Source organism: Sinohyriopsis cumingii, chromosome 12, assembly GCF_028554795.1.
Source record: "Sinohyriopsis cumingii isolate HCF-2022 chromosome 12, ASM2855479v2, whole genome shotgun sequence".
NCBI lineage: Eukaryota > Metazoa > Mollusca > Bivalvia > Unionida > Unionidae > Sinohyriopsis > Sinohyriopsis cumingii.
Window position 1 is genome coordinate 52,757,253 of NC_142972.1, and position 27,578 is coordinate 52,784,830.

Sequence of the window (27,578 nt, forward strand, 5' to 3'; positions counted from 1 at the left end):
AGCTTACACTGTTAGCGGGCTTGATACGAAATGACAATATGGATTATTACTTAACCACCAATATTTATATTAGTCGTGTGATTTATTACTAAAATGATATATACAGACTGCATATCATCCTGGAAAAACTTATATCAAAATGTAAATGATACTTGAATAGTGACACTTACATTCATTAAATTTCATTGTTTGCTTTGCTAAATTTGTCTTCATGCAGGAAAACGTAACGATGACCCAGTTGTGTCTTTGCTTAAAAATGACCGACAGTAGGATTCAGGATTTCGAAAACTTATCCGTCGCAAATGAGACATAAATGCCTAAATTGTTGTAAACCCACCTCGTTGGAACCCTTTATGATTTAATTGTTTGGCCTGTTTGATATATCATCCCTAAAAAGAACTTTTGTATGGGATTATGATCTTTTTGCTGCTTTCCGATAAGCTGGAAAAAATCCACAAATTAGAAATATCGGCTTTTTGACATTTTATCATATAAATTTTTTCTGCACAGAAATAATGTTTTTTCTTTCAGGCTGTTTATGATTATGATATGAATATCATAATGACAATCAATAAATCAGTATGTTCAATTTATTGAAAAAAGCAGAGAAAGGATTATGTACATGTTGGTGTCTCGAGTGTTTTAATTATTCTCAATTCTTTATCTGGACTGATGTTTATTTTCGTTGCAATCAACACATCTGTAGAAGTCAGCATTGTTGATATTGCAAAAGCCGAAACAGTCTAAAATTATGTCATAATGAAGGTGGTAATATTCATTCATATTTTTGTTTATTCCCATGTTAAGTTCACTAATCTTGGGATATCGCAATACATATTGTAAACAAACTAAACGTTTTCAAATGCAAAGTACACTGCAACATTAAGACTGAGTTCATTTTAAAATTTAACATTTAACATTCATCGGTGTGCTGAACAGAATACTAGTAACCGATCATTTAATTAATTTGTTTATTTGTTTAATTTAGTATTTATTTATTTTTGCATCAGGGATATAAAAAATAGACAGATCCATCAGTCACCAGGTAATCATCACTCGAATCTGGACTAATGTACTGCAAAGTCAGCAAAACTGGAGAAGGAGGCGGCTGGCAAATTTAATACAAAGTCAGTACAAATGAATATAGAGGTGGCTGCCAATATGAGAACGTATACGGTCAAATAAATCAGCCTCCAAGTTCTGATTATATATATATATATATATATATATATATATATATATATATATATATATATATATATATATATATATATATATATTGATATAGCTTTCAAATTATTCCAGACAGATCTTTTCGCACCACTTCAGTGCACATATAGGCCGTTTATTTGTATTCCTTGCCGTTGTCAAGTTAACGTCAGCTGAAGGGGCCTTCTGACCATCTGTTTTTCATATTTCTGCATTAGATCTACATTAAACCCTGCTCCAACAGTTATAAAGATAATGATATTGAACTAACTCTTGCTGTTTACAATATTTCTACAATCTACCATGAATAATGAAGACATTTATAAGCTAATTATTCAAGTTTGTTTAGCCAGTTCACATCTATCTGATAGCATATGTGCATGTAGAACACGGCTCCAGTCTTTAAAGGAAAAAAAGTAAAACAGCAAAAAGAAAATGTTCAAATTAAAAATACATAAAAATACATCACAATCGAGAACATCTACATGACTCGTGCTTATATATATATATATATATATATATATATATATATATATATATATATATATATATATATATATATATATATATATATATATATATATATATATAGCACAGCTATGGGAGAAAAGGGACCAAATTCACCTCTTTTGCATCCGACACATGCGAGTCATGATAATTTTCTTAATTTCAGACGGCACAAAAAATACCGAGATAGAAAATGATTTAGTCACAGAGTTCAACACTATAAAGATGTTGAAAACATTAAGATCGGTTACAAAGCTTCAAGAAGAAATAGATTCAGAACAAACTTATAAAACCTAAAATAGTAACATCTGCCGTCAATAACGTCAATAGTATATATCACATGATAAGCAAACCAATAAATAATAATCGGATCATCAATATGAAGGGTTTATTTTTATCTTCAACAAGTACAAGAGTTATAGAGACAAAAGAAATCAGAAACAAACAGCAGAAATCCATTACATAGGCAAATTATAATAAAGGTTTTTGAGGACGGGAATCAATTGAAACAGAACGAATTGCGCTATTTTTCCTAACAGCAAAAGGTTGTATTGCAAGCGTCGGCAAAGTTTCAATGACAACCAAGTGCATGCATATTTTAAGCACTGTTCAGAAATGGTGCACGAAATTTTGAATAACCTTATCTTCAAGTTTGTTCATTCTGCACAATGTTACTTATCCGCCACACAATAAAACCGCTACTACGAAATAATAAGACTACACCTCTACTGACGAAAAATACCAACGATTCGATGACATCTGCAACAACACTCACCCATCTGGACAAACCCATCAGAATGTAGCCATAACATCAAAAGAATAAATTGCTTTCATCCTATTTAAAACTATTCTGTCCTGATTTCGAGGCAAAATAGTACAGATAAATTCGTGCATAAATCTACTTTTGCATAAGGTTGAAAGACCAGTGCTCACATTGTAAGTGTAAGATGGACAGCAGGGGTGGGGCAAAAACATTCCTTTGCAATGGGAGTTTTGGAAAATATTCCTAGGGTTTATCTATGTTTATCGACTTAGAGCATCATTTTTAAAATTCTGCCTAGTGTTATCAAGCATTCTCCTATATAATCCAAGGATAACACTTCAGATTTCTTTGGTGTATATTTGTAATCTCTCTCTCTCTCTCTCTCTCTCTCTCTCTCTCAACATCTTCTGCCCAAATTGCGATTCATGGAATCGGCATGTTGAATGTGTGATGGTCGCTCATACAAGTTAGGTTCTGCTTTACCGTTTCATACTAAGTCTTTTTTATCCTTGTTTAATGAATATAATAGTTTCTCCTTTCTATTCTTAAAACCAATGTCTGGAAATTGTTGTATATTTGATTTGATTTATATTTGATTTAATATAATTATTTGTTTGTTAGTTTTACATTTTTTGTTGTTTCCATTACATGTTATTATAATGCAATTTTATTTACTGGATTTGACATTTTCCATAAATTCATTATAGTTTTACATGAATGGTTTTCGTAAACTCTAATAATATAAACTTTGTATCTAATGCTGACCTAGTTCCTGACCTTGATTCAGAAATCGATGAAATTAAAGGGAAACACGTTTCTTTTTAAAAACAATTCTTTCTCACAGTAAAATTCATAAAATGAAATCGAGTCTATACTTGGAGTACGTGACAAAAAACATGTAGCAATTGTTTCAAAATCTAGTTTTTCCACTGGATTGACCCACATCTGGGTATCTGTTTTGCGCCGTAGCTAGATTTATTATTGATGTATTGAAAAATAATAGTTATTCTTGCCTTAGCACTTCAGAAGTCAAAGTGTTTTATGTTGAGACCATGTTTTTTGGGCTAGTAATGTTATTTTCTTCAAAGTATTTGGATTTCAAGAGATTATTTTCCCCTGGAATACATGTGCTCTAAATTAATTCTTGGACAAGGATGGTTACAGAAATTAACGCAGAATTCAGACACTGGACTATTATTTTCTGTGATTCAAACAAAAAACTGTTGACACGTCAGTACGACACTAACCAAAACATACGCCATCACCTTCCATTTTTGATTTCATCCGGTTTCGAACTCAGTTTCAGTAGGATTTTTGATTACTAGGACTGTTTTATTCTTCGACTATTTTTGGATTTGATTCATAGAATCGTAATTTTTTTCTCTCATTTTTACATTGCTTTTCTAGGGAAATATATTATTCGTCAAATTTTACATCGCTTGTTGTCTTCACTCTTTTCTTACGTTTTGTAAGAGCCTAAACGTAACAGATTCAAAAGCAGTGATGGAGTCAATTCTTTTTAAACTTTGTGTGACCTATAATTTAAGGATATTTCTAAATAATAAGACACGTGAATCACATTGTATTCATTTATTTTTACTAACTTAGTGCATTGGGAAAACAAGGCTTTCGCTGCTTGAATTTGTATTCTCTTTTGAGAAAAGTTAACTCCCACAAAAAATGCAACTATGACGCATATATACGTTATAGGTCTTTTACATGTTCTGAGTCATTTCATTGTTTGCCATTGTAGTTGATTGGCCGCTGATGAAATTCGTCTGTGTGCCTATAACTCGCAATATTCGGACGCATGAGCATGCGTTTATAATAACCTTCTAGAGTTGGGAACTCGTCCAGACAACTTGGAGCCAGAACTTTGTGAATATCGAGAAGATCCAAGAGATTGTAGTCTACGAAAGTGATCTGAGAAAAAAACAAGAATATTTTAGTCTTTTTATGGATGAATGATGCTTCTTTGCCACTCCCGTTCCTCCCACCTACACCCTGTTACTCGAGGTACATCCACCCACCTCCCTCTGTCCCGGAATATTACCATTTTTTGTTCCTCTGAGGCCCCTGATTTTATAGAATCTTTGTTTATCCTGGGTTAAATTGTATGTGCAAGAAAATCCTAATGCAATCAATATGTCCATTCAAATGACACATCAAGTTAGAATGGAAATCACTCAGGATTGGAGAAATGGACGATTGATTGATAGATTGATTGATTTTATTTTTAACGGCGCATCAGCACTGTAAGGCTATTTAGCGCCAAACAAAATGTTATATGTATAATCTTTTAAAAATTATGATAAGTCTCATATCGACCAGCGCTATTAAAACACAAATAGTTGAAATTAAAACGGCAAGATGGTAACGGTGAAAAATAAAGCTTCCCGATCAACGGGGGATGCAAATGTTGTATCTTAATGAAAAATAATGAAAAGGTATTAAAAAGGGACGGTATATATTTTGCATAAAACTGCACAAGGTGACAGCATAAAAGTTAGAGTTTAGAGTAAATATTTACTGCTTTCAGGAACTCTATAATACGAGTGATGTTTATAGTATCAAAAAGTTCTTTCATGTCATGCACTATGTAATAACGATCGCGCGTAGGTTGCAGATCAAAACACTCTATCATAAAGTGCTTGACAGTGAATGGTTCATTGCAAGAAATGTACTCTGGTGGGTCTTCACCTTTTAGTAGATTGGAGTGGGTGATATAAGTATGACCAATTCGGATTCTTGCAATGACTACCTCCTCCCTACGCATGGTTCTGTAGGAAGGAGTCCATTCTCCTAGAGTTGGCTTGATTGCATGAAGTTTGTTATTCACGGCATCATTCCATGATGCCTGCCACTTCTGACGAAAGAACTTTCTGATACAAGGTTTAAAATCAGTATACGGTATTTTAAAATCAGATGGTTCTTGAGTAAGGGCCATTTTAGCAGCGCGATCAGCTTTTTCGTTACCTTTAATACCAATGTGGCTAGGTAACCAACAGTATATTATATTGTGGGAGAAACTCAGCTCGGTATTTTTGACGAGCATGTTTTTCAATAATGGGTTCTCCAGTTTTCTATTGTGTAGTGACTGGAGTACTGATAGCGAGTCAGAGAAGATGATACTGTTTAAAATATGTTTCTTTTCTATATGTTGCAGAGCAAGGTCTATTGCTCTGATTTCGGCTGTAAAAATTGATGCTCCATTTGGTAAGCGAACTTGCGTTGTGTGATTTCCACAAACAAAGGCTGCAGCAGCCTTTTCCTCATACTTTGATCCATCAGTGTAAATTCTGGTGTAGTTTTTAAATTCGGTGAGGAGTTCATGGTAAGAGTTGTGGAAGACAGAAGGGTTTGTTTCGGATTTTTTTCCATCGTGTAGCGTAAAACGTACTTTTGGTTGTTTAATTAGCCAGGGTGGTGTTTCGGAGATGGACGTTTTCTGAATTTTAGAAAGATCTATATTTGTAGTGTCAAGGCTGGATGATATTCTAATGCCAAAGGAAGGTATGGCGTTTGGTTTATTTTCGTATAAGGTTTTGTATTTGGGTTGAAAAACAGCCGAAAAAGCAGGATTCTGAGTGTTTGATTTTAATTTGAGAGCATACTGTGCGGAAAGCATTTATCTACGATGCGATAACGGTGGTTCGTTCGCTTCAGCTAGCAGGCTCTCACACGGGGATGTTTTAAATGCTCCTAGAGCCAGTCTTACTCCCTGATGATGAATTGGGTCAAGCATTTTCAAATATGATTTTCTGGCTGAACCATACACAACGCAACCATAGTCCAGTTTGGACCGTATAAACGTTCTATATAAACTGAGTATGACTTTTCTATCAGCACCCCAGTCAGTGTGCGCTACTACTTTAAGTAGGTCAAGTGCTTTTAAGCATTTAGCTTTCAAGTTCTTTAGGTGTGGAATAAAAGTCAGTTTTTTGTCAAAGATAATACCTAAAAATTTTGTTTCCTCAACAACTGGAATAGGTGTTCCGTCCAGCGTGAGGTGACGTTCTTCGTGGTGTCGTCGTATCTAACAGAAATGCATGCATACCGTTTTTGATTTTGAGAATTTGAAGCCGTTCGTACTAGCCCAATTTTGAATCTTGTTGATATTTTGCTGTAGTTGTCTTTCAATTATATGCATGTGCTTTGATCGATAACATATTAGAAAATCATCAACGTATAACGAGCAATCCACACCAGGAGCCAAACACTTAGTGATGTTATTAATTTTGATGTTACAAAGAGTCACAGATAAAATACTGCCCTGGGGCACACCCATCTCTTGCTCGTGCAGACCTGAGAGGGTAGAGCCCACTCGTACCTTGAATTCTCTGTCGGAGAGAAAGTTGGATATGAAATAGGGCAGACGGCCTTTTAGACCTAGATCGTGCAGGTCATTTAGTATCCCGTACTTCCATGTGGTGTCATAGGCCTTTTCTAAATCAAAGAAAACCGCTACTAAATGTTCTTTCTTAATAAATGCATTACGAATAAATGTTTCCAGTCTAACCAGAGGATCATTGATGCTACGGCCATATCGAAAGCCACTTTGGAAAGGAGATATTAAATTGTTAGTTTCCAAGTACCAGATAAGCCGAGAATTGATCATTCGTTCCATTGTTTTGCACACACAGCTTGTGAGTGCAATTAGTCGATAGCTGTTGGGGTCTTCGCTATCTTTACCGGGTTTGGGGACTGGTATTACAGTTGCTTCTTTCCAGATTTTTGATACATTACCAGTAATCCATAAATCATTGAAGAGTTTCAAAAGAGATGTTAATGATGATTCTGGAAGGTGTTTCAAAAACTGGTAATGTATTTCTTCAGGCCCAGCGGATGTATCATGGGCCTTATCTAAAGCCTCCCTAAGCTCCGATAGTGAGAACAATTGATTATAACTTTCCGAGTTGTTGGATGTGAATTTTAAACGTGACTTTTCTTTTTGAGTTTTAAGTTTTCGGAAGGCTTCTGAATAATTAGATGATGAGGAATTTTTGGAGAAAGTGTCAGCAAGAGTATTTGCAATGTCACGTTTTGAACTAAAGTTGTTATTGTTCAGTCTCAGATGTCGGAGAGGGTTTCGTTTTCTCTTTCCGTTTATTTTGCGTATAGTGTCCCAAACTTTCTTAACAGAGGAACGAGAGTTTAAAGAAGAAACATATTTCTTCCATGATGCTCTTTTACTTTCTTTGATTGTGCGGCGAGCTTTGGCCCGGACAATGCGATATATATTTAAGTTTTCGGGCGTCGGATGATTATTAATTTTTTTTAATGCTTCTCGGCGTAGTCTAATGGCTTCCTTACATTCCTTAGTGACCCAAGTATTTGGGGTTCTTTTACAATACGGCGAGGACTTGGGAACGGATTCTTCTGCAATCTCTATTAAAATAGATGTAAAATGCTGAATGGGGTCGTTAACATTGAAAACTGTATCCTCATTCAGCCTAGTTTTACAGAGTGTTTCAAACTTGGCCCAGTCGGCCTTCTTTAAATTCCATTGTGGAATTACTTCATCAATTGTAGAGTTAAGATTTACAAGGGAGATTGGGAAGTGATCGCTTCTGTGAAGGTCATCAGCGACCTTCCATTCATAGTCCAAAAGCAGCGAAGGAGAACAAATTGTCAAATCGATGCATGTGTATGTACCCGTGCCTGGGTGTAAATATGTTGGTGTTTTGGTGTTATATAGACACAGATCGTGTCTAGAAATAAAGTCTTCAACTTTGTGACCTCTGTCACTTATATGATTTGATCCCCATAAAATGTTATGGGCATTAAAATCCCCGAGTAAAATAAATGGCGAGGGAAGTTGTTGAACAAGGGTGTCTAATTCATTTGGTACTAGGTTAGTGTTTGATGGTAAGTAAATAGAGCAAAATGTAATCACTCGAAGAAGAGTGACGCTTACAGCAATGGCTTGTAAATTTGTATTTAAAAGGATGACGCTATGAGGGGCTCTGTTGTTCACAATAACAGAGACTCCTCCTGATGCCCTGTCAACATTTTGAGAGTAGTTGTTAAACAGGGAGTAGTTTTTAAGTGTGATGTTATCTGTATTTTTCAAAAATGTTTCCTGAAGACATAGTACTGAAGGATCATGTTCGTTTAAAAGCAGAAGAATATCATGGTAGTTGGCTTTAAGTCCTCTACAGTTCCATTGTAAAATGGTGTTCTTCATTACAACTTTATATTGAAAATTCTGGAGCTAGGTTAGACCTTTCGCGGAGGCAATCTGTTTGGTTATTTATCTGGAGGAAGTACGGGGGTATATTTTTTGTTGTTAGGTTTGGAGCCACCTTGAGGACATGGAGCAGATTCTTCTGCATCCATATCCTCAAAGTCTCCAAACCTATTGTGCAGTTTTATTGGGTCATCAGACCCTTTTTGCTGCCTATTTGTTGTCTACTTTTTTTACTGTTTGGTGATCTTGGTGTTGGAAGATTGTTGAATGTTGTTTGTGTCGATGTTGAGTTTTTCTGGGGTTTGTAATGCGGAATGTTTGAGACGGAAGGGGATTCAGGTGGGTCTGTTTGAGTTTGGGCGTCTTTCGTTGCTTTTTGGTTACTCTTCACTATAGGTGAGAAGGATGGGCCGAGGAGTGATGTTCTAGCTTGTACAAGCTTCCTGGCCTCTGGATATGGAATGTTGGATGTGTATTTGATACTTTGGATTTCCTTCTCCTGTTTCCATGTATCGCAATCTTTTGAATTTGCATGGTGTTCCTTGCCGCAGTTGACGCAATGCGGAGTGGCTTTGCACTCGGGTTCCCGATGAGAAGGGTCTCCACATCGTCCACATACTTGGTTTCTGGAACAGAGGTCTTCATGATGACAGTATTTTTGACATTTGTAGCATCGGAGGGGATTTGGTATGTATATCTCAACCTTAACTTGTAGGAACCCAACTTTGACAACTTTAGGTACCGTTGGTTTGTTGAAGGTGAGTATAATGGTGTTGGTGTCCTGCAGATCGTTGTTTCGTTTGATACGAATCCTACGAACTGCAGTGACACCTTCACTTTTCATCCCCTCTACGATGTCTTTATCGCTGACTCCAGCCATGTCACGGCAACGAATGACGCCTTTTGATGTATTTAGAGATGTGTGTGCGAAACAAGTTACTGGGATGTCATGAAATACTTTAATTTTTTGAATGTTCTCAGTGTGTACTTTACGTTCGTACTCCACAAGCAGACCACCTGATTTGATCTTTTTAATGCTTTTTGGTTTGCCGATTAATCCAAGTATAGTCTTTTCGATTATAAATGGCGATAGTGCGGCTAGGGATTTGGTTTCATCTTTTGATTTGATGACCATGAAGCGAGGAAAGGATTCCAAACAACATGGTTCATCATCTGAGTCAGTTCCCGTTTTGGTACGCTTATTTTGATTTTTTTGATTTTCCATCTTGGCTTAAATAAAAATTCAGAACCCGTGCTCCCCAACCACCAAGGAGCCCAACAAGGGGACACTTTTCAAGTACCAGGGATGCACAGATGCCATACTCAGTTGATAAAATTACCTTTGATTGACCCTGAAGTCGCCAATTTCTAAGGTCGGTAAAATTACCCCCGATTGACCCGTTAAGCCACCGCCTTCTAGGAAGTCTTCTAAGACTTGGAAAAGGGAAAGATAAAGGAATAGAATATAGGGGCAACGGTGGTATCAAGAGAGATACAAGGAGACAGATAAAGAAGGTGAAAGAGTAAATAAAGACTTCCTAGGGCTCGGCGTGACCAGCCGATTTGTCGGAACCGGGCCCATCCCGACCACCCGTCTAAGAGAAGCAGAGGCCAAAGTAGTGTATTGCATGGAAAGCCTCTGCTCAACTACCAGGATCCTTTCCTCCTCCGACACGGGACGCAACCCACGGCAAACAGGTTGCCTCTACTTAGTCGCCTTTTACGACACGTAGCGAGGCACGTCGGGCCAATTCTACAACCCCGGACCCGCAGGGGGTGAGAAATGGACGAACAAACGGAATATTCTTTTTTGCAACAATGATAGCACAAGACTAATTGGCAGAACATATGTTACAATCAAAAACTGGTTTTAACACATGGTTAATTTTTTTTTTCTTTTTTCTTCTCCTAATAATTCAAAATGTATAGAGTATATTCAATGTATTCTTTGAATTATTGGTATTTCTATTACGTTTTGTGAGATATATGGATATTTTACTTTAAATTTCTGCACAATTATGGACTTTAAAGATATAGTTCGGAAGTTCATCCAATTAGAAACAACACTTTCAACTAAACGTTGTACAATCTTTCGAAAATAGACTTTACAATTTTACATGTAAACCAACATGCCATTAGATGACTTAGTCTGGAACATAATATACTGCAATCATCGACGCAACATTGTAAAGAAATAAATCTTACCTTTTTCCCAAAGACGAACTCCTTTCCTCCTTCTCCTTTCTTGAGAAGGTTCTGAAAGAAGATCGCGAAGAGCCATACTTGTTGGATCGATTCAAAGACAGACAGAAAACCAGAGATATAAGTAGTGATAATATCAGTGCAGGAAAGAAGGCACCTAATATTCAATTAATTTCAAACAGATACTAGAATTAGGTAAGTGACATGTCATTGTATATACCCCCCCCCCCAGTGCTACCAATAGGGGTATACCCTTACCTGGTAGCCATTGTTTCAACATTGCACATTTGTATCTGTAACTTTACAGTTTGAAGTTATAACCCACGGGCAAGTCCACTACACCCAGGATCGTTTGTTTCGGAATGCAAATGTGAATTCACCAGCCCACGTTCATTAAGTTTAAAAACGGTTCTTATGAGGAATTCATTTAAAAGTTCCAAATTATGACTCTGGGGAAAGTCTCCTACTCCAAAGGAATGAAAGGAATGCACATGTGAATATATCTCATCGTGACCATTATTTTTAGTGTGAAAATCTTGTCAGTTTTCTAATTATGAACTGCTGGGTAAGTCACTACTCTAGGGACATAACTCAAAGTAAATATTGGAACGTATGCCTGATATTTTCTGCTCCTGTCCTTTAAGCCCATGTATAGTTAGAGGATGGGAATCTCAACAGTTTCTAATTAATGGCAGGGTTTTCCATCGCTTGGCAGATTCCTCAGTTACAGTCCAAAAAATATTAAATATGTTATGTCCCTTACCATGATGAAAAATTACGCCTACTATCAGACCTGTACCTGTAATATATAAGATGTTCAAAAACCTTTCCCAACTTTAATCCAAACCCTAGGGGTCATATCAAAAGTTTGAAACCGTTATATTTCTATATTATATCCCACAGCTGCATGCTGTTGTCTTTAGCGATACAGGAGTAGAGAATCCACATTACTATGAGATGAAGGAACGGACTGACAGATGGGCAGGACAATATATTTCTCACCTTTTTTTCACAAATCTCAGGGATATTGATACAGTAGATAATCTAAAAAGGTAAATGATTATAATGTGCTTGATCCTAAGCAAATTCCCCATGACATCCTCCTGAATATGCCAACAACTTGTTCTCCGCCGCTTTTTCCTATTTTCTGCATGATTGGTCGCGGCTGAAAACAACAGTACAAGCTGCCGTTAATTGTGAATGGTCTGCACACATGCGATACGGAGTTAAGAGTTTATACAAACGTTGAACTTGAAATGTTGTCTGTTCGAAGTTGTAGATATTGAATCTTTGGCAAGACATGGTGCAATGGATCAGTTGAAAAGGGATGAGAAGTGCCATCCATGAACAAAAGTCATTCCAAATTCTTTTTCTTCAGATTTTCTACGCAGAAAGCAAACGATCATTACATTTTTAGTGGTGCAGTTGTTCTCCGCATCAGCCAGTCGTATCCAGAAACAAAGTGTCGGAGATTGACTCCAAAAGCCATGGAAATTAGAAATACCTACCTCAAGTGGCGCCAGCCTTTGTGGTAGTTGCTTGATGTAAGCTTCCTTTCCATTTTCCTAAAATGTGATTATAACGGTATTTGAAAAGCGCATATACACTGAAAGGTATATATTGAATCATACATACGTATGAATATGAATAAATAAATTTATCCTCAGAAAATTAATAAATTTTGGATATCCAAAAAACGAAAGTTGCTTATATTCTTAATTCGCCATATTTGTCATACAATAAGTTAAATAGCTTACACACTTCTCGTGGTCATAAGTGTTTGGTTCAGATTTTTCGATGACATATTTATGATCTGGAACCATTCAAATTAAGAACTGAAAATATGTATTGATCGCCTAAAGCATGTTCTTCCGACGATTACATTTACATATACTGCATCTAGTACGCATGTTTCATTTTTAGATGTAAATGTAATAAAAAATATTGAAAATACTATCTCTACAAATATTTATATCAAGGAAACTAATATCCGCCAGTATGTGGAATATTCTTTATGTCATCCCATGTCATGTAAAACATTATACCATATAGCCAGGACAAAAGATACCGGCGCATTCTTTCAGATGATTGTCAATTACAAAATTCGTTGAATAAATTACAAACATATTTTCAAAACAGAAATTATTCTACACATATAATTGATTCTGCGCTGAACAAAGCCCGTAACATTACTCAACATGAGGCTTTAAACACAGCAGAATGTAAAATAGAGAAAAATATAATTCCTTTCAGAATACAATATAAAACTTCATTACTTAATATAGGTCATATAATTAATAAATAGTATAGTCTCCTAAAGTTATCAAATAAAACCAGCGTAAAAGCACTTTACAAAAATAAACTAATTCTCGCTATGTCAACATTTTTTCAGGCAATTTTTTACCCCCCCCCCCCTTGTCAACAACTGTCAAACTTTCAGTGACCCCTCCCAATAACATTTTACCTCCCCCCCCCCACAAACTAACAATATTTTATACGGCTGGCTTTTATGCTAAAAATAGAATTATGGAAATTAAAAGATCTACAAATAAATTTTAATACATTTTTTTACTTGTTTAACAGATTTCAAATTGACTATAACACTGAATTTATGAAAAAATCGAGAGTTTATATTCTAGTTTCTATCATCTTCCCATGGGGAGCCAAATGTTCCTCAATTATTATAATGGGCATAGTGGCTGTTTCATTAATTTCTTGTGGAACCGATACACCCGACAAGTCAACATCATCTTCATCTAACCATTCTGCGCTTAACATCTCTCCATGTGCAATAATTGCCATCAGCTCTCTCTCTGTCTTTTGGCAGCCACTCGTATTGGCCGAATTCTTTGCGGTTGAGGAGCATGTGGTAATTGCCTAGGCCCAAGATCGCGTTGTCGGTGTTGTTGAACATGCTTCTTCAACATGACTTGTGAAGCAACATAGAGGTGACAAATTTTGCAGATCCGTTCAAGCAACGACAACTGAATGGAAGGACAATATAGATCATATGGAAGAATTTTGAATGCCTTTGCCGATAGAAGTAGCATGTTATCAACTTTCAAAGACTGATTGAAGAAAAGAGATGGAAATCTGTGCGAGTCGTTCTCAGATGCATCTGGTGCTTTAAGGCCTTCACTAGTTTGGCAGACTGGAATAGGTGGTGGAATGAATCTATCGGCGATAATCTCAAAGTACGAGTTTCGAATCGGTTGGCAACAATTTACATCATGGCATTTTACAATTTGTAAAAAGTATTGACTTGTTCTTACATGGTTTTTGCACCAATCTTGATCCTTAGTTAGCAAATTTTCTGCCTCAAGCTCAGACACTTCAGGCACAATATACTCTGCAACTGTTGGAAAATTATCTATAGTTACTTGCGTCCATACTTCTGACAATGTTTCGCCAGCATATTTGAAATTTGATTTTTCCTATTCTTCATCAATTGTTCGACCTTGTGAGTCAAGGTGGCTTCCAAAATGCTCATGTGGTAAAATTAGGCCTGACAGTTCTCGACTCAAAGGAACCATTCGCCTTTCTACTCGATTGAATGCACTCCTAAGAGGCGCATTCGTTGCAACGAACAACGCATCGAGGTTCTGCTTCACAAAATGATGAATTGCCACATCAATAACTTTTTGATACCTCGGATTTTCATCCGGTCCACCATCCACAGCAAGAGCTCAGCCGGTTTAGGATTAAACTGGTGGGCTGTTGACGGGCGAGCGAGTGTGTGCCATACCAACGCACCGACTAATTTCTTATTTTTTGATTCATTAAATTTATTGTAAAAAAAATAACATTGTTGACGTCAATTTATCTTGAACTCCCCCCTCCCCCATGTCAACAATTGTCAAACTTCTTCAAACCCTCTCCCCCATTTTGTTGACATAATTAATGGACGACCCCTTATAGAAGACCAAAGAATTTGCAAGATATCGCAAGATTTTCTAACTAGAACTAAGCAGACAGAAAATGAAAAAGACAATTTTCGTCATCTAAATGTAACAGACACCGGTGCTCTCAATGTGCAAACACAAGAGAAATTACTTCTTTCAGTAGTGCTAATACAAAAGAGGCATTTTCTCTACGTGATAACACTAACTGCATATCAACGGATGTGATTTATTTGATAACCTGTAAAATATGTAGCATGTAATATGTTGGACAAACACTTCAAAAAGTTTCTAAGAGAATGAATAATCATTGCCTTCATATACAACATTTATAGAGATCCTCAGTTTTTCTCTAATATTTCAACACACTTTAACACCAATAATCAATCTCTACTCGATTTTTTCATTCATGCCAATATATATATATATATATATATATATATATATATATATATATATATATATATATATATATATATATATATATATATATATATATATATATATATATATATATATATATATATTGTGCATGGTGACATGAATAGACTCATAAAAGAAACTTGGATTATTAAGTTACATACTTTGTATCACAATGACCTTAATGCCAATGCACTATACAAAAACTGTATAAAAAAATTCTCAGTTGATATATTATATATTCTTTATAACAATATAATTATATGTATGACTGTTTGTCTCTCTTTTATTGTATTATTGTGTGGTCATAAATGAAATTACATGGCGTAACTTGGCTTGAAGTGACATAAAGTGTTAATGGGCACTGGTTTTTACACAGATTCACATATTAAAGCAAAACGTCATGAATAATTTTGCCTTTTTCATGAATTGTGAAAATCTCAAGACCAGAACTGTACACATACAAACTTTCTTAAAGATGTGATATAAATTTGAATCAGAGTCGTATCTAGGGAGCTTTTCTCGTGTTTACATTTAAATCAGTATAATAACAAATATATTTTGTAAGAATAATTGATGCACACAAACACAAACACACACACAAACACACACACACACACTCGTTCACATCATATTGATTCTTTAAAATTTAGGTTGAATAAAAGACGAAAAATTATTTAGTCTTGTTGGCTTTAAGGTCACTTTGAACACATTACTGGATATACAAGAGACAATAGGAATTATGTGCCTTTTCAAGCCATGGATGGCATATTCGGGTACGGAACCCGTAACTCTTGTTTTAAATGTCAGACACTATACCAAATGAGCTAACATGGCTTCTGAGAACGGAATAAACAACGTACCACACACAAAGCAAAAACATAGCAAAAATGACGATGCCGCAAAACACAAAGTATGGTATAAAAATAAATCAATACAAAAACGTATTGATTTAATAACTGTTCCACTAAAAAGAAAGACATACATAATTGTGATAGATCAGCGTCACATAGAGGTTTCGTAAATCTTCTATACCGTCGTTGAACATATCAAGAAAAGCCTCTTCCTGTGGGGTACTTCCAGTCAACCCTTCAAAAGAAACGGCGAGTATATGATGGAAATTATCGAAGAGGAAAATGAGCAAAAGTACAAATAATGCATAGACATTGTCCTTATATTGGGGTCCTTTTCCTTATGTGTTTGTTGATCGATCGAATTGTAACATCTCTCTCTCTCTTTCTGGCATGCGTTGCTTTTTATAAAAGACATGACAATGTTTTAGCGTCTGAAGTTCATCAAGGTCATTGAAACTAATACATTTATTCATACATGTTATAAACATAAGAAGAGTGATATGTTTAACTGAAACATTATGTAACGAAGTCGTAAAGTTTCGAATTTTAAATCGTATTGAACCTTAAAGTTAATTGCAATGAGCATTAAAATGTTATCACATTTAAGCCAAAAAAGTCTTTGTGAAGTGTAACTTCGACCTTTCTTCTTTTCTCCCCCCCCCCCCGGTGTCAGTGTTAAAACTTGAAAGGCCAGCAATTATGATTCAGTGAGATTTGACTAGGGCATTACAACACTGTCACGAGAAAGTAAACATCTGAGCTACCAATCATAACCGAATGATAGGAGCTGGTGTGGATGGGTGCAACGGAAAAAATAATTATATTACGGCTAAGTAGTCACAATGCAATAGACAAGTTGTACTAGGTGGTCATCGAAGATAAGACGACTACCATGGCGGAGTTCGATTTGGTATTGGTTCAGATGGAAAACCACTGACGACTCTGCGCACTGTGACGAGTCTATGCTCTTCACAAAGTAACAGAAAAGAGTGAAGATAACAAGCTTTGTAAAATTTAACAAATATTTTTTTTCCTAAAATACTAAGTGAAAAATAAGAAAAAAAAAATTATGGTATTGCGAATTAATCCAGAAATAATCCAAGAAATAAAATATACAAGTCATATCAATGAAAAGTACTAAGTGAATCACTTAAAATCCCGATGAAAATCCAAATGGAAGATGATGGCCTCTGTAATAGTCAGCGTTGTACTGGTGTGTCAAAAGTCTCTAGTTGAATCACAGAAAATATTATTCCAGTTTTTTAATTCCGTATAAATTCCTGTCCAAGAATTATCAGAATACTTTTGCATTTATAGGGAAAAGAATCACTTGAAATTCAATAATTTGAAGAAAATAAAAACTCAGCCCAAAATGGACAAAACATAAAACAACTACACGTCTCAAGTGTTAAAGAACGACTGATATAATTCTTATCATATCAGCAGTTATAATTTAACTAAATCGCAAAACAGATACCCGGATGGGGGTTGTAAAGTGTCGAATTTTGAATTGTCTTCCCCCCGTGTCAGTTTTAAAACGTGAAAAGCTATCATTCATGACTCAGTGAGATTTGACCAGGGCATTGCAACGCTGTCATGAGAAAGTAAACATCTGAGCTACCAATCATAACCGATTGATAGGAGCTAGTGTGGATGGGTGCAAAGGACAAATAATTATATTATGATCAAGTAGTCAAAATGCAATAGACAAGTTGTAATAGGTGGTCATCGCTATCCTTAGAAAGAGACCATTCGAGCTACCAATCATAACCGCTTGATCTGAACCCATGGCAAATTATCATTTTCAAAGTGAAATTTATATGCACCGTAGTTCACAGATTTTATGCTGTCTAAAATCTGACGAAAGAAATAATTATCTTGGGATCATTTCGAAACCGCTGCTTACGATTGGCCAGAATAAATTAAGGCGTACACTTAAAAAGTAATGTGAATTTAGAGTGAGGACCTTGGTCAAAATTCTTTAGTCTTAAAATTCCTGAGAGAGAGTGGTTTGACTCCGAGAAAGCCTAAAAGGAATAGTGCTTTCCTCGTTAAATAAAAAAAGGGGATCAGATGGCCATCTTGTAAGAAAAGACGGGCTTTAGTGCTAGGACGCACACTTTATGAAAGAGAACAGCATTAAGGAATAACTTTCTGGGGAGTGACTGGACAGTCCGAAGACGGAAGTCCGAAAAGAAGTGACGAATTCATAATAAAGGACTAGGAAGTCCAGAAAGGGATGATGCATTCGGAATAGGAAGGCTTGAGGAAATGGGAAGACGTTCATACACGGTCAATCAGTCGTGGACATTGCGCTCTTTTCACCACTCGCTATAATGATGAAAAGAAGAAAAAAATTCGACACTGCTATTAAATTTAGCTGAAGTAACTTAGACTGACTTAGAGTTGCCGCTATTATTTGTTATTGAATAAATTGTGTTATTTTTCTTGTCTAACGCGGCTCGTATTTCGTTATTTCTTCCCAATAGTCTTGCTCAGTTCTCTGTTGACATTCTATCTTTCCATTCCCACCGGGCTATAAAATCGAGGGTGGGCATCCCCTAGATAACGCCAGCCAAATCAAATGTAACCACCCTCTTACTAAGAAGGCGACATTTCCTTTTCTTTGTTGTTGCTGTTGTTGTTGTGGGGTTTAACGCCATATTTCAGCACACGATAGGCTATACATGGCGGCCAGTAATAATCGAAGAACCCGGGAAAACCCCCAAAAGAACCATAACCCACGAGAAGCTACTGGCAAGCTTTCTCACATACCCACTTTGGGTGAATCAGAGACTCGAAACGGCGCAGACAGAGGTGAGATGGCAGTGATCCGTAACGGAGAGCGCTTTCGACCACTCGGCCACCCGGGGCCCCTCCTTTTTCTTTAATATATTGTCTGATGTTACCTTATTCTGTTTGAGAATAAAATTTAATTTTTAAGCTCCTTTTCCCCTGAAAATTATTTTTAGTATTCTTTCATGAAAATAAATATTAATATTCTCTTCTTTTCATCAATTTGGATAAACCTCCTCTACTGAATGAAACTTTACCATGTTTTCGTGCCAGATAACGTAATATGGCCATCGATTGAGCTAGCTCAAAGTCTCCGTCGACCAGCAGAGGGGCCTGTCCAAAAGGCTGGGTAGAAAAAAAATAAGATAACTTAAATCAGAGCAAATTCTATCAATTTCACCGTGATCGTAAGACAAATTTTAATTATCAAAATAAAGCTACTTTGACCGTACAGGTGGTGTCACTGAGTGGTTAGTGAAATGGAGAGGAACAAAAATACAAGGCGAAAACCAATGTCATTGGTCATTTATTAAATGGTCTACGTTTCTGGCTTTATCTGTGCGTGCAAGCATGCATTTCGCCTTCTCTTTCTAGCGACAAAAAATAAAAAAGAAAGATAGACACAACAAGGATATCATTAGAAAGTAAACATTCGAGACACAACTATATATACATCTATCACAGCATCGAATAAGTAATGCGGTTTTTGTCCGTTATTGCACGCGCGACTTTATTGTTCGGAGAGGTGGAAATAGAGCAAATATTACCGCCACCTGCGACTGCATGCCGGCTTGGGGGGTGTATAACTGTCTTGATACACCCTTATGCAAATTGTAAAACGCCACTAATCGAGGCAGGAGCCACTGTGGTTGAATGGTCAGCATGACGGATTAGCAACTGAGTGTGCGAGGGCTCGAATCCTACGACTGGATCAGATCTGGTCAGATTCCGAGGTATTTCCTTGGGCAAAGTTTTTATATCCATTGCATCCGCATGAAATAATTAAATGTGTTGCTAAGATACCAAACCGAAACAAACCGTCCTCTGCGTCGATAAAGTTGAACCTGTTGTGTTCTATATATAAAATACTGGACTTTTGCAAATTGTTTTATCAGACTATCAACAATTTTAACAATTAAACTGTTCTTGTCTCGTGTTTTCACAACTTTTCTGCATGAAAATCGAACTCATTTACAAAGTTCAAAAATATGACACTACTTAACTTCAGATGGTCTTATTAGAATATGAGTTATGGGGGACTATTTCTAATTCAAGGTCAAAAGGTTTAGAACCAAATTTTGCTTCAAAATATGAGCAAAATCCATATCAGGCAGACGTTGTTACACAAACTTACTCATTCTTATGAAACTGAAGATGGAGGTAGGGTTGCTAAAACGTGAATAACTCAGTTTTGCTTCAACGTTTTGTTTTTCTGTTTTAATTGCATAAATATTGTTCTATAAGACACTATCATCTCTTTGATATGCTGCTAATAATGTGAAGTAATCAGAGATCTATGTATCGAATAAACTTTTTCATATTGTGATAGAGATAAATGCGAATAAATTCTTATTATATATATATATATATATATATATATATATATATATATATATATATATATATATATATATATATATATATATATATATATATATTCTTCAGACCTGTGATGATATTTAAAATGTCTGGAAAATACTAAAAAAGAAATTAAACGAAATTGAGTAACTGGACTATGAAATGAACCATTATATTATTTTTGTAAGTCATTGTAGGTCAAGGCCGTACTATAATTTTTTTCCCAAAGTTCCAGATAATTTCAGCAGCAATTCACGTGACATAAGAGTATTTAACAGAAGAATAAAATGTAAGAATGGTGTGATGAAGATGATATAATGAAGTTTTTGAGTTATATTCAAGGAAATGGTGCAAAGTGAGACGTTTCCTGTCACTGTCATAATCGAAATCATTTGAAGATGGAATTTTCTTCCTAACAAAAGCCATTGCCACTAGTAGGGTATATTTTAAATACGGCAGCAGAAAAATTCTGATGAACATCCTCTATTTGAATTCAGTTTATTATTTGCTGGTCATCAATTTGTCCCCATCCACATTGGCTGAAGACAAAACTGCATTTGTTTCCAAATGCAATATAATGTAATGGTCATCATCATGGGTCTGGAGACTGACCATTTGTGGCTATCTGTACTGAGATTTCGTCGTTTTTGTATGTATGTATGTATGTATGTATGTATGTATGTATGTATGTATATGTGTTGCGTTACATTAATATATACATATCTTTGAAAAGGGAAATATGAAGTTTGAAAGTCAACATTTTCTCATAACATAATATTTCACCGTGTTCTATTTGATGTTTGTTGTTCTCGCTTCTGGGCTAATCGGTAAAACAGAAGTTAAAATGAAAATATCTGTTTCAATTCAAGTGTTTTTACCCCACACCATTAGAAGGGATGACTTTCTTCTTCTTCTTTTTTCTTCTTCTTCCCGACGATTGTCTAAAAATCCATTTTGAACAATTGTGGTGGCCCAATGGGGTGGGTGGGTGTGTATGACTTACAGTTGAAAGGGTGTGGGATTGAATCCTTCCATCAGACAAGCCTGCGTCAGCTACTACTGTGTGTCCTTGGACAAGGCACGTTACTCCAGTAGCCTCAGCACTCGATAACCTGCTTGTGTTACTGTGCCGTAAAACACCAAACCAATCCAAAACTGCTTTGACATTTGCAAAGATCTGTAATCGTCTTATGTTATAATGTGCTGGATAGAAAATGTATCATGAATCATCGCAAGGCTCTTTTTCATCTTTTTTTTCTTTAAGAATTAAAAAATGTGAAACGTATGACTGTTGTTCTACTGTTTTGTTTCATTTCTGCCTTGAAATGTGTCTTTAGTCAATGCACGTCCAGATGTATGTATGTTCGGCTCTTTCTGGAATGACGTCACACATTAAAATATTAGAGTCTAAATCGATTGAGGTAATGAAATTTGTAATTTTGTACAATGTAACTCTCCATTAAATTTAGCTGCACATTTTTAAATATGGTGGAATTATATTTTGAGATGGGGATTTCTAACTTGCACATCTTGTTCTATAAGAAACATGATGAATGTAATTACTTAGAATTTTATCCATATTTTATTTTAAAGGAAATGTGCAGTTTCAATCAGGTTCTGAATATGATGAAAATCTAATGTTGTGCGAAACAGGCTGTGAATGCGCATGTCAGTTAGGGCAAATAATATAGTTGGAATGTACGGAATTTAGTACAGGATAAACTATTGTTCCTTGGAAACGTAACAAGTTTGAGCTGTGTTGTCTTAGCATGCAAACAGTATTTAATATTGAAGAACCTGAACAAAACCAGAGCTGTTTCTGTAAATAATTTAAACAAATATATACTCGAGCTCATTTGTCATGTGTTTAAGGTAGTTTCGATATTCAGGTAGCTTCTTTATCTTCTAATTCCATGAAGCAAATAATATGAAAGATTTAAGAAAAAGTTAAAGTTCACTCACCATTTTTGGTTTCCAGTCTCGTTTCCAGACTTCAAATGTTGGTGCACAGTTGACTTCTTCAAACGGTATACCATTATCGTGGAGAAGCAGACGACAAGCTTCGAACCTTCCTTACAGAATGGAAAACGAGACGTTTTGTTTAATTGTGAAAGTCGGGATCAGTCTTTTCGAAAAGAATACAAACATTATCATCTTTGTTCATTTACCGATCTGTCTTACAAAAAAGGTGAATACACATCAAAATAAATTCTTACAAAAAATACGAAATCTTTGAATTTCCAATACTTTGGCATGAAGTGCTTGTCTTGACCTGGACATACCCGTCCACCAGGGCCGACAAGGAGGTAGGGGACAACCGAAGATATATCCTCGGGGCCCGGGCCCATAAGGTGGCCTGGACCGAACAACACTTGTTAATTTTATAAAAGCAACATTTTGTTTGAACAAGAACTTAGAGAAGCCCGTGTGTTTCTAACCCCAAGGCCCGCGATCGCTCTCTACGGCCCGGCCGACCATTCAAATCTCTCAGTCACAAGCGTATTTAGGCCTCTTACCTTTAGAAAATATCGACCATTCAATTTTTCTTCAACGTTTTTATCTTATAACTTTACTTCTTGGGGTCCTTAGAGAGCAGAAATATAACACTGCAAGCGTATTCATTTGACGATTTGTTACTAATATACCGCAAGTTTTAATTTACAGCTTTGTGAAGGTTACTACATAAATAAATACGAACCTTTTATGAATGAAAAAAAAACAAACACGAAATGACTTACATGAGCTCGTTTCAGTTTCAAGTTACGAAAGAAGTTGAGAAATTTAATCTAGTGTGAGCCATTTGGTAAGCAGCAGTTATCGTACGTGTGTAATATGAAAAGTATATGATTTAACGAAACCTACTGAACTTAACCGAGTACCGTGACATATCACACACACACACACACACACACACACACACACACACACACACACTTTCTCTCTCTTATACTACGTGTTTAGGCTCGAATAAACGATAACAAAAGAAAGAGTGAAAGCAACAAGCTTTGAAAAATTTATCAAATAATTTATTTCCCTGGAAAAAAACATTATAAATGAACAAATAACAACTTACGGTTTTAAGAATCAAATCCAAAAATAATCCAAGAACAATCAACTACTTCAATTTTAGAAGTCCTAATAATGAAATGTTCTAATGAATTCAAGTTCGAGTCCCGATGAAGAATCCGAAATGGAAGGAGACGTAGTCAGTATAGAGCAGATCTGTACAGTCCTTTGTGAACCAGAACAAAAATAATATTCTGGTGTTTGATTTCCGAATAAAATTTTAATAAATATCTTTGTCCAAGAATTATGTATGAGCACTCAAATATTTCCAAGAAAAAGAATTATCCTTTAAAATCTAAATAATTCGAATAAAAATTAGAATGTAATTCCCAACCAAACTGGTGACAAACAAACAAATACCTTGATATCAACTGTTTTAAGCCCAAACTGAGAAAAATCTCTATAAACAAAGATTATACAGTAAATCAAGACGCAAAACAGATTCCCGGATGAGGGTCACATGATCACATTCTAGAAAGATTTATAAAATATATACAAGTCTAATGGCACTTAGCACAGTGCAGTCTCGATTTCACCATTATCATTCACACATTAAAAATTAATTCAAAGAAAAGAAGTTGTTTACTTGACCCTTAATCAAGGCCAGGAACGGGGTCAAAAATAGATACAGTGTTTCTATTATAAGGCGTCCACGAAAAGAGGTGCAACTGAATTTTCTGGAACATACCAAATTTCCAGTAAACAAAATTACATTACATTGACATATAAATAAATAAAAAATAAAAAGATTTTTAAACTTACAAACAATTAAATTAAATCAAATATACATAACAATATATATATATATATATATATATATATATATATATATATATATATATATATATATATATATATATATATATATATATATATATATATATATATATTATACATAACAATATATATTACAAAGACCTCACCTCTCACAGGAAAGTAGATAACCTTGTAGCTTGACACTTCAGAAACATGTAAGGAAAAAACGACAACTCTTTAGCACTTTAACAATCTGTTTATAAAGATGCCTAGTAATTTTTGTTGTGGATTTGCTTGTTTATTTTGCAACGTTTGGCACAATGACTTGATCTCTCACCCCTCTCTTTACAGGGACCCCAAGGAATACGCTTCCTATTAATTTTACATTTTAAGATTCGTAGTTCACCCTATTCTCGATAGATACACGTACAAAACTGGATTATGGGGACTATATTATCAAATACATTAACTTAAGTACAGCTGCACACGATATGAAGACAGACGTGACGGTGTTAATTACAACAATTCAATATTTCCCCGTAACTGCATTTTATCCTAAACGCTAAATACTTAACCTTTTGACTAAACAGGAAACGATGTACTTTTACTAAACACGGTGTGCTTCCCTCAAGAAGATTACAATGCAAATTTTTAAAAAAGAAAGCATTCTGATAGACGGCAATTCATTTAGCTTTAATTACATTTAGGTTTATCCCAACTAAATACAAATTCGAACTTCTTTGAAAAAGAATATTCTGAAATCAAGTTACATCCTATATACTATGTACCTAGAACAACTTACTTATTAACACACACACTTTTCAGGGCACAGTGTAGTCCAGTACCTGCTGGTAACAAGGATAAATAAGAACTTATTTGCACTAGCTTTTCACATTCAGTAGTTACTAATCTTGGCCAAATCACGATGAACAAACATCGGTAACCAGGTTGTGATTTAACCGAGCAGCATTCTAAAGGTCATTGATATTATCTGGTGTCCAGGAATACAGGAGTCCTAGTTATTAGAACATTGACCTTCATGATGACGTTGCATTGCGCCCCTATCAACCGAAACATTCGTTGACAAGCTGGCGTAGAGGTGTAACGATTTTGAAGAAGACGTGATTTAAACTTTATACATATTAGACACCATCTGCCTTCACGAGGTAGATATGAATGTGATTTTATAAACCTTCCATTTATAAAAATGCCCTCTTATGGTTAAAACATCTATGTCGTAGGGGATGCGATGTCCCTCTTTTAATTCAAAACAATACTTTTTTCAAACGTCACAAACGTGAAACCTTTTTTATTATTCAAATTTTTTAACGCATACAACTAATAAAAAACGGAACCATTGAATAGTTCAATATGTGATAAATATATAAATCGGAATTATCTACCAATCTTTATCATCCGGAGATAATAGTAGGTGGATGAAGTATTACAGGAACACCTGTCTATTAACTTGAGTTCTCTGACACACACGCACACACACACACACACACACACATAAATCTAACTAACCTAAGCGCTTTCGACTCTTAATGAGTCTTCTTCAAAGGTAAATACAAAACTTAGACAAGAAAAACAAGTAAAACAGAAAAACCGTTGTCTTTGCAAATCTTTACATGACTGACTTGTTACAGATGCTGGAAGATATTTTATATTGACCTAGAAATGGAATCGGTTCACAATTAATACTTCCAGTTCAGTACCCACGAATGTAGTTCTAGTCTATCTTTAGAACATTTTTTCCTCTCTCATTTTGGTGGTGATAGAAGAGTTTTATTTATGCATTTTTGGTAGTGATTTAAAGGTAACTGTTTATTCTTGATAATATGAGCTCAGGGTGTTGTTGTATGTGTGTATTTCGGCGACAGTGCACAGTGAGTAATAAGGCCTTGGTGATGCTCCGGAAGTGAAATCTGTGTTCTGTTTACATGGTGATGTGTTGACAGTTCAGCATCTAAAAAAAGAGCAGGTCAACCTTTGACGAGAACTTCACCGTGAAGTCATCTTTGAACGCATTTTAGATTAGCATATGATTTGTATTGATTGTCACACAGTGGAAAGGTCAGTACTGAGAAACCAATGTAGATAACATATAGTAAAATTAATTGTGTCCTATGTCCAAATGATGAGCCATAGCGACATCTGTTCGTTTATGTTAATTTATGTTCGCGCAGATTATATCCCGGTTATTTTATTGTTATAGTTGTAATTAGTTACCGTCCCTGAAACCTATATTTTGCAGGTCAATTCATAGATATCTACAGAGAAGAGGCCCCGAGTGGCCGAGTGGTCTAAAGCGCTCTCTATTACGGATCAGTGCTATCTCACCTCTGTCTGCGCTGGTTCGAGTCTCAGATTCAGCCAATGTGGGCATGTGAGAAAGCTTGCCAGTAGCTTCTCGTGGTTCGGTGGTTCTTTCCGGGGTTTTCCCGGGTTTTTACACCACCATTAATACTGGCCGCCATGTATATCCTATCGTGTGCTGAAAAATGGCGTTAAACCACACATCAACAACAACAACAATCTACAGAGAAATCCCCCAAAACGTCAGGCAATAGTTATGCCCAGATAATGCTATTTGGATCAGGGTAACGTACCAATACCTACCAGGTTTATCCGCGGTAACTATAGATTATGTCAACTGTTTCAAATTGGCTTGCAATATCCAGGAGGCAAAGTTGTTTATTTTCGTAGTTGACATCTTCAGCTTTTTTGTACAAACAGTTCTGATTTTAAACAATTGTTTTGGGCTCTTGGGGCGGTTATGATTCATACCACCTAACCCTCCCCTTCCAAATCTCAGGGAATTTATATAATTGTTTAGCTCTTGTTAATCAATATAAATTATTTACAAGCACAAATCTCCATGCAACCCCAAAGTTTTAATTTTTCATACTTTCTTTGCGAATAATAATGTATAAAACAGTATGTCTTAAAATACAATGGAATATATGGGAATACCAAATTTAATCCCCGCTACATTACTCAGCGTTTTCTAACAGCTGAATAACCAGCATTACATTGCTATACTATACACCTTAATATGAGTAAGAATTTTCGATCTATTTTAAACAACATACACGTGTGTCCTGCATGTTGAACCCCCATTCAAAGCATTGCTGTAAATGGAACCTTGCTGTAGATTTGCAATGGATAGATTCAGAGTAGTGTTATTTGGCTGAGCTCAAGATCAACGTATTTCCGATATGTTCACTGTTTTGTCAGGTGGACAAGAATATAGCTACTTACTTCGCTGCTCATTTAGCTTAGGGCGGTGGTGTTGATTGGAGCCAGGATAAAATATTTGCAGATATTCTGTTACA

At 35.7% G+C, this 27,578-nt stretch overlaps 1 protein-coding gene across 1 annotated transcript; it reads right to left on the minus strand.

Annotated features, from left to right (window-relative positions):
* Positions 1–4,054: 4,054 nt before the first annotated feature.
* Positions 4,055–25,224, minus strand: LOC149786443 (glutathione S-transferase P 1-like). Its single transcript, XM_089978210.1, has 8 exons — positions 25,043–25,224; positions 24,408–24,443; positions 22,381–22,490; positions 19,098–19,185; positions 16,176–16,279; positions 12,380–12,436; positions 10,875–10,925; positions 4,055–4,402 (listed from the first exon to the last, which is right to left on the minus strand). Coding segments are annotated over exons 1-8 (636 nt in total). The 5' UTR covers positions 25,044–25,224; the 3' UTR covers positions 4,055–4,213.
* Between the last annotated feature and the right edge of the window lie 2,354 nt (positions 25,225–27,578).

Bases quoted from the DNA above. Each gene is read 5' to 3' on its own strand.
- LOC149786443 (XM_089978210.1), bottom strand. The intron at 22,491-24,407 runs GTGAGGTCTTTG...CCATTCTGTAAG, and splicing joins TATCTACTTTCCTGTGAGAG to GAAGGTTCGAAGCTTGTCGT. The intron at 10,926-12,379 runs GTAGGTATTTCT...ATCTTCTTTCAG, and splicing joins AAAGGCTGGCGCCACTTGAG to AACCTTCTCAAGAAAGGAGA.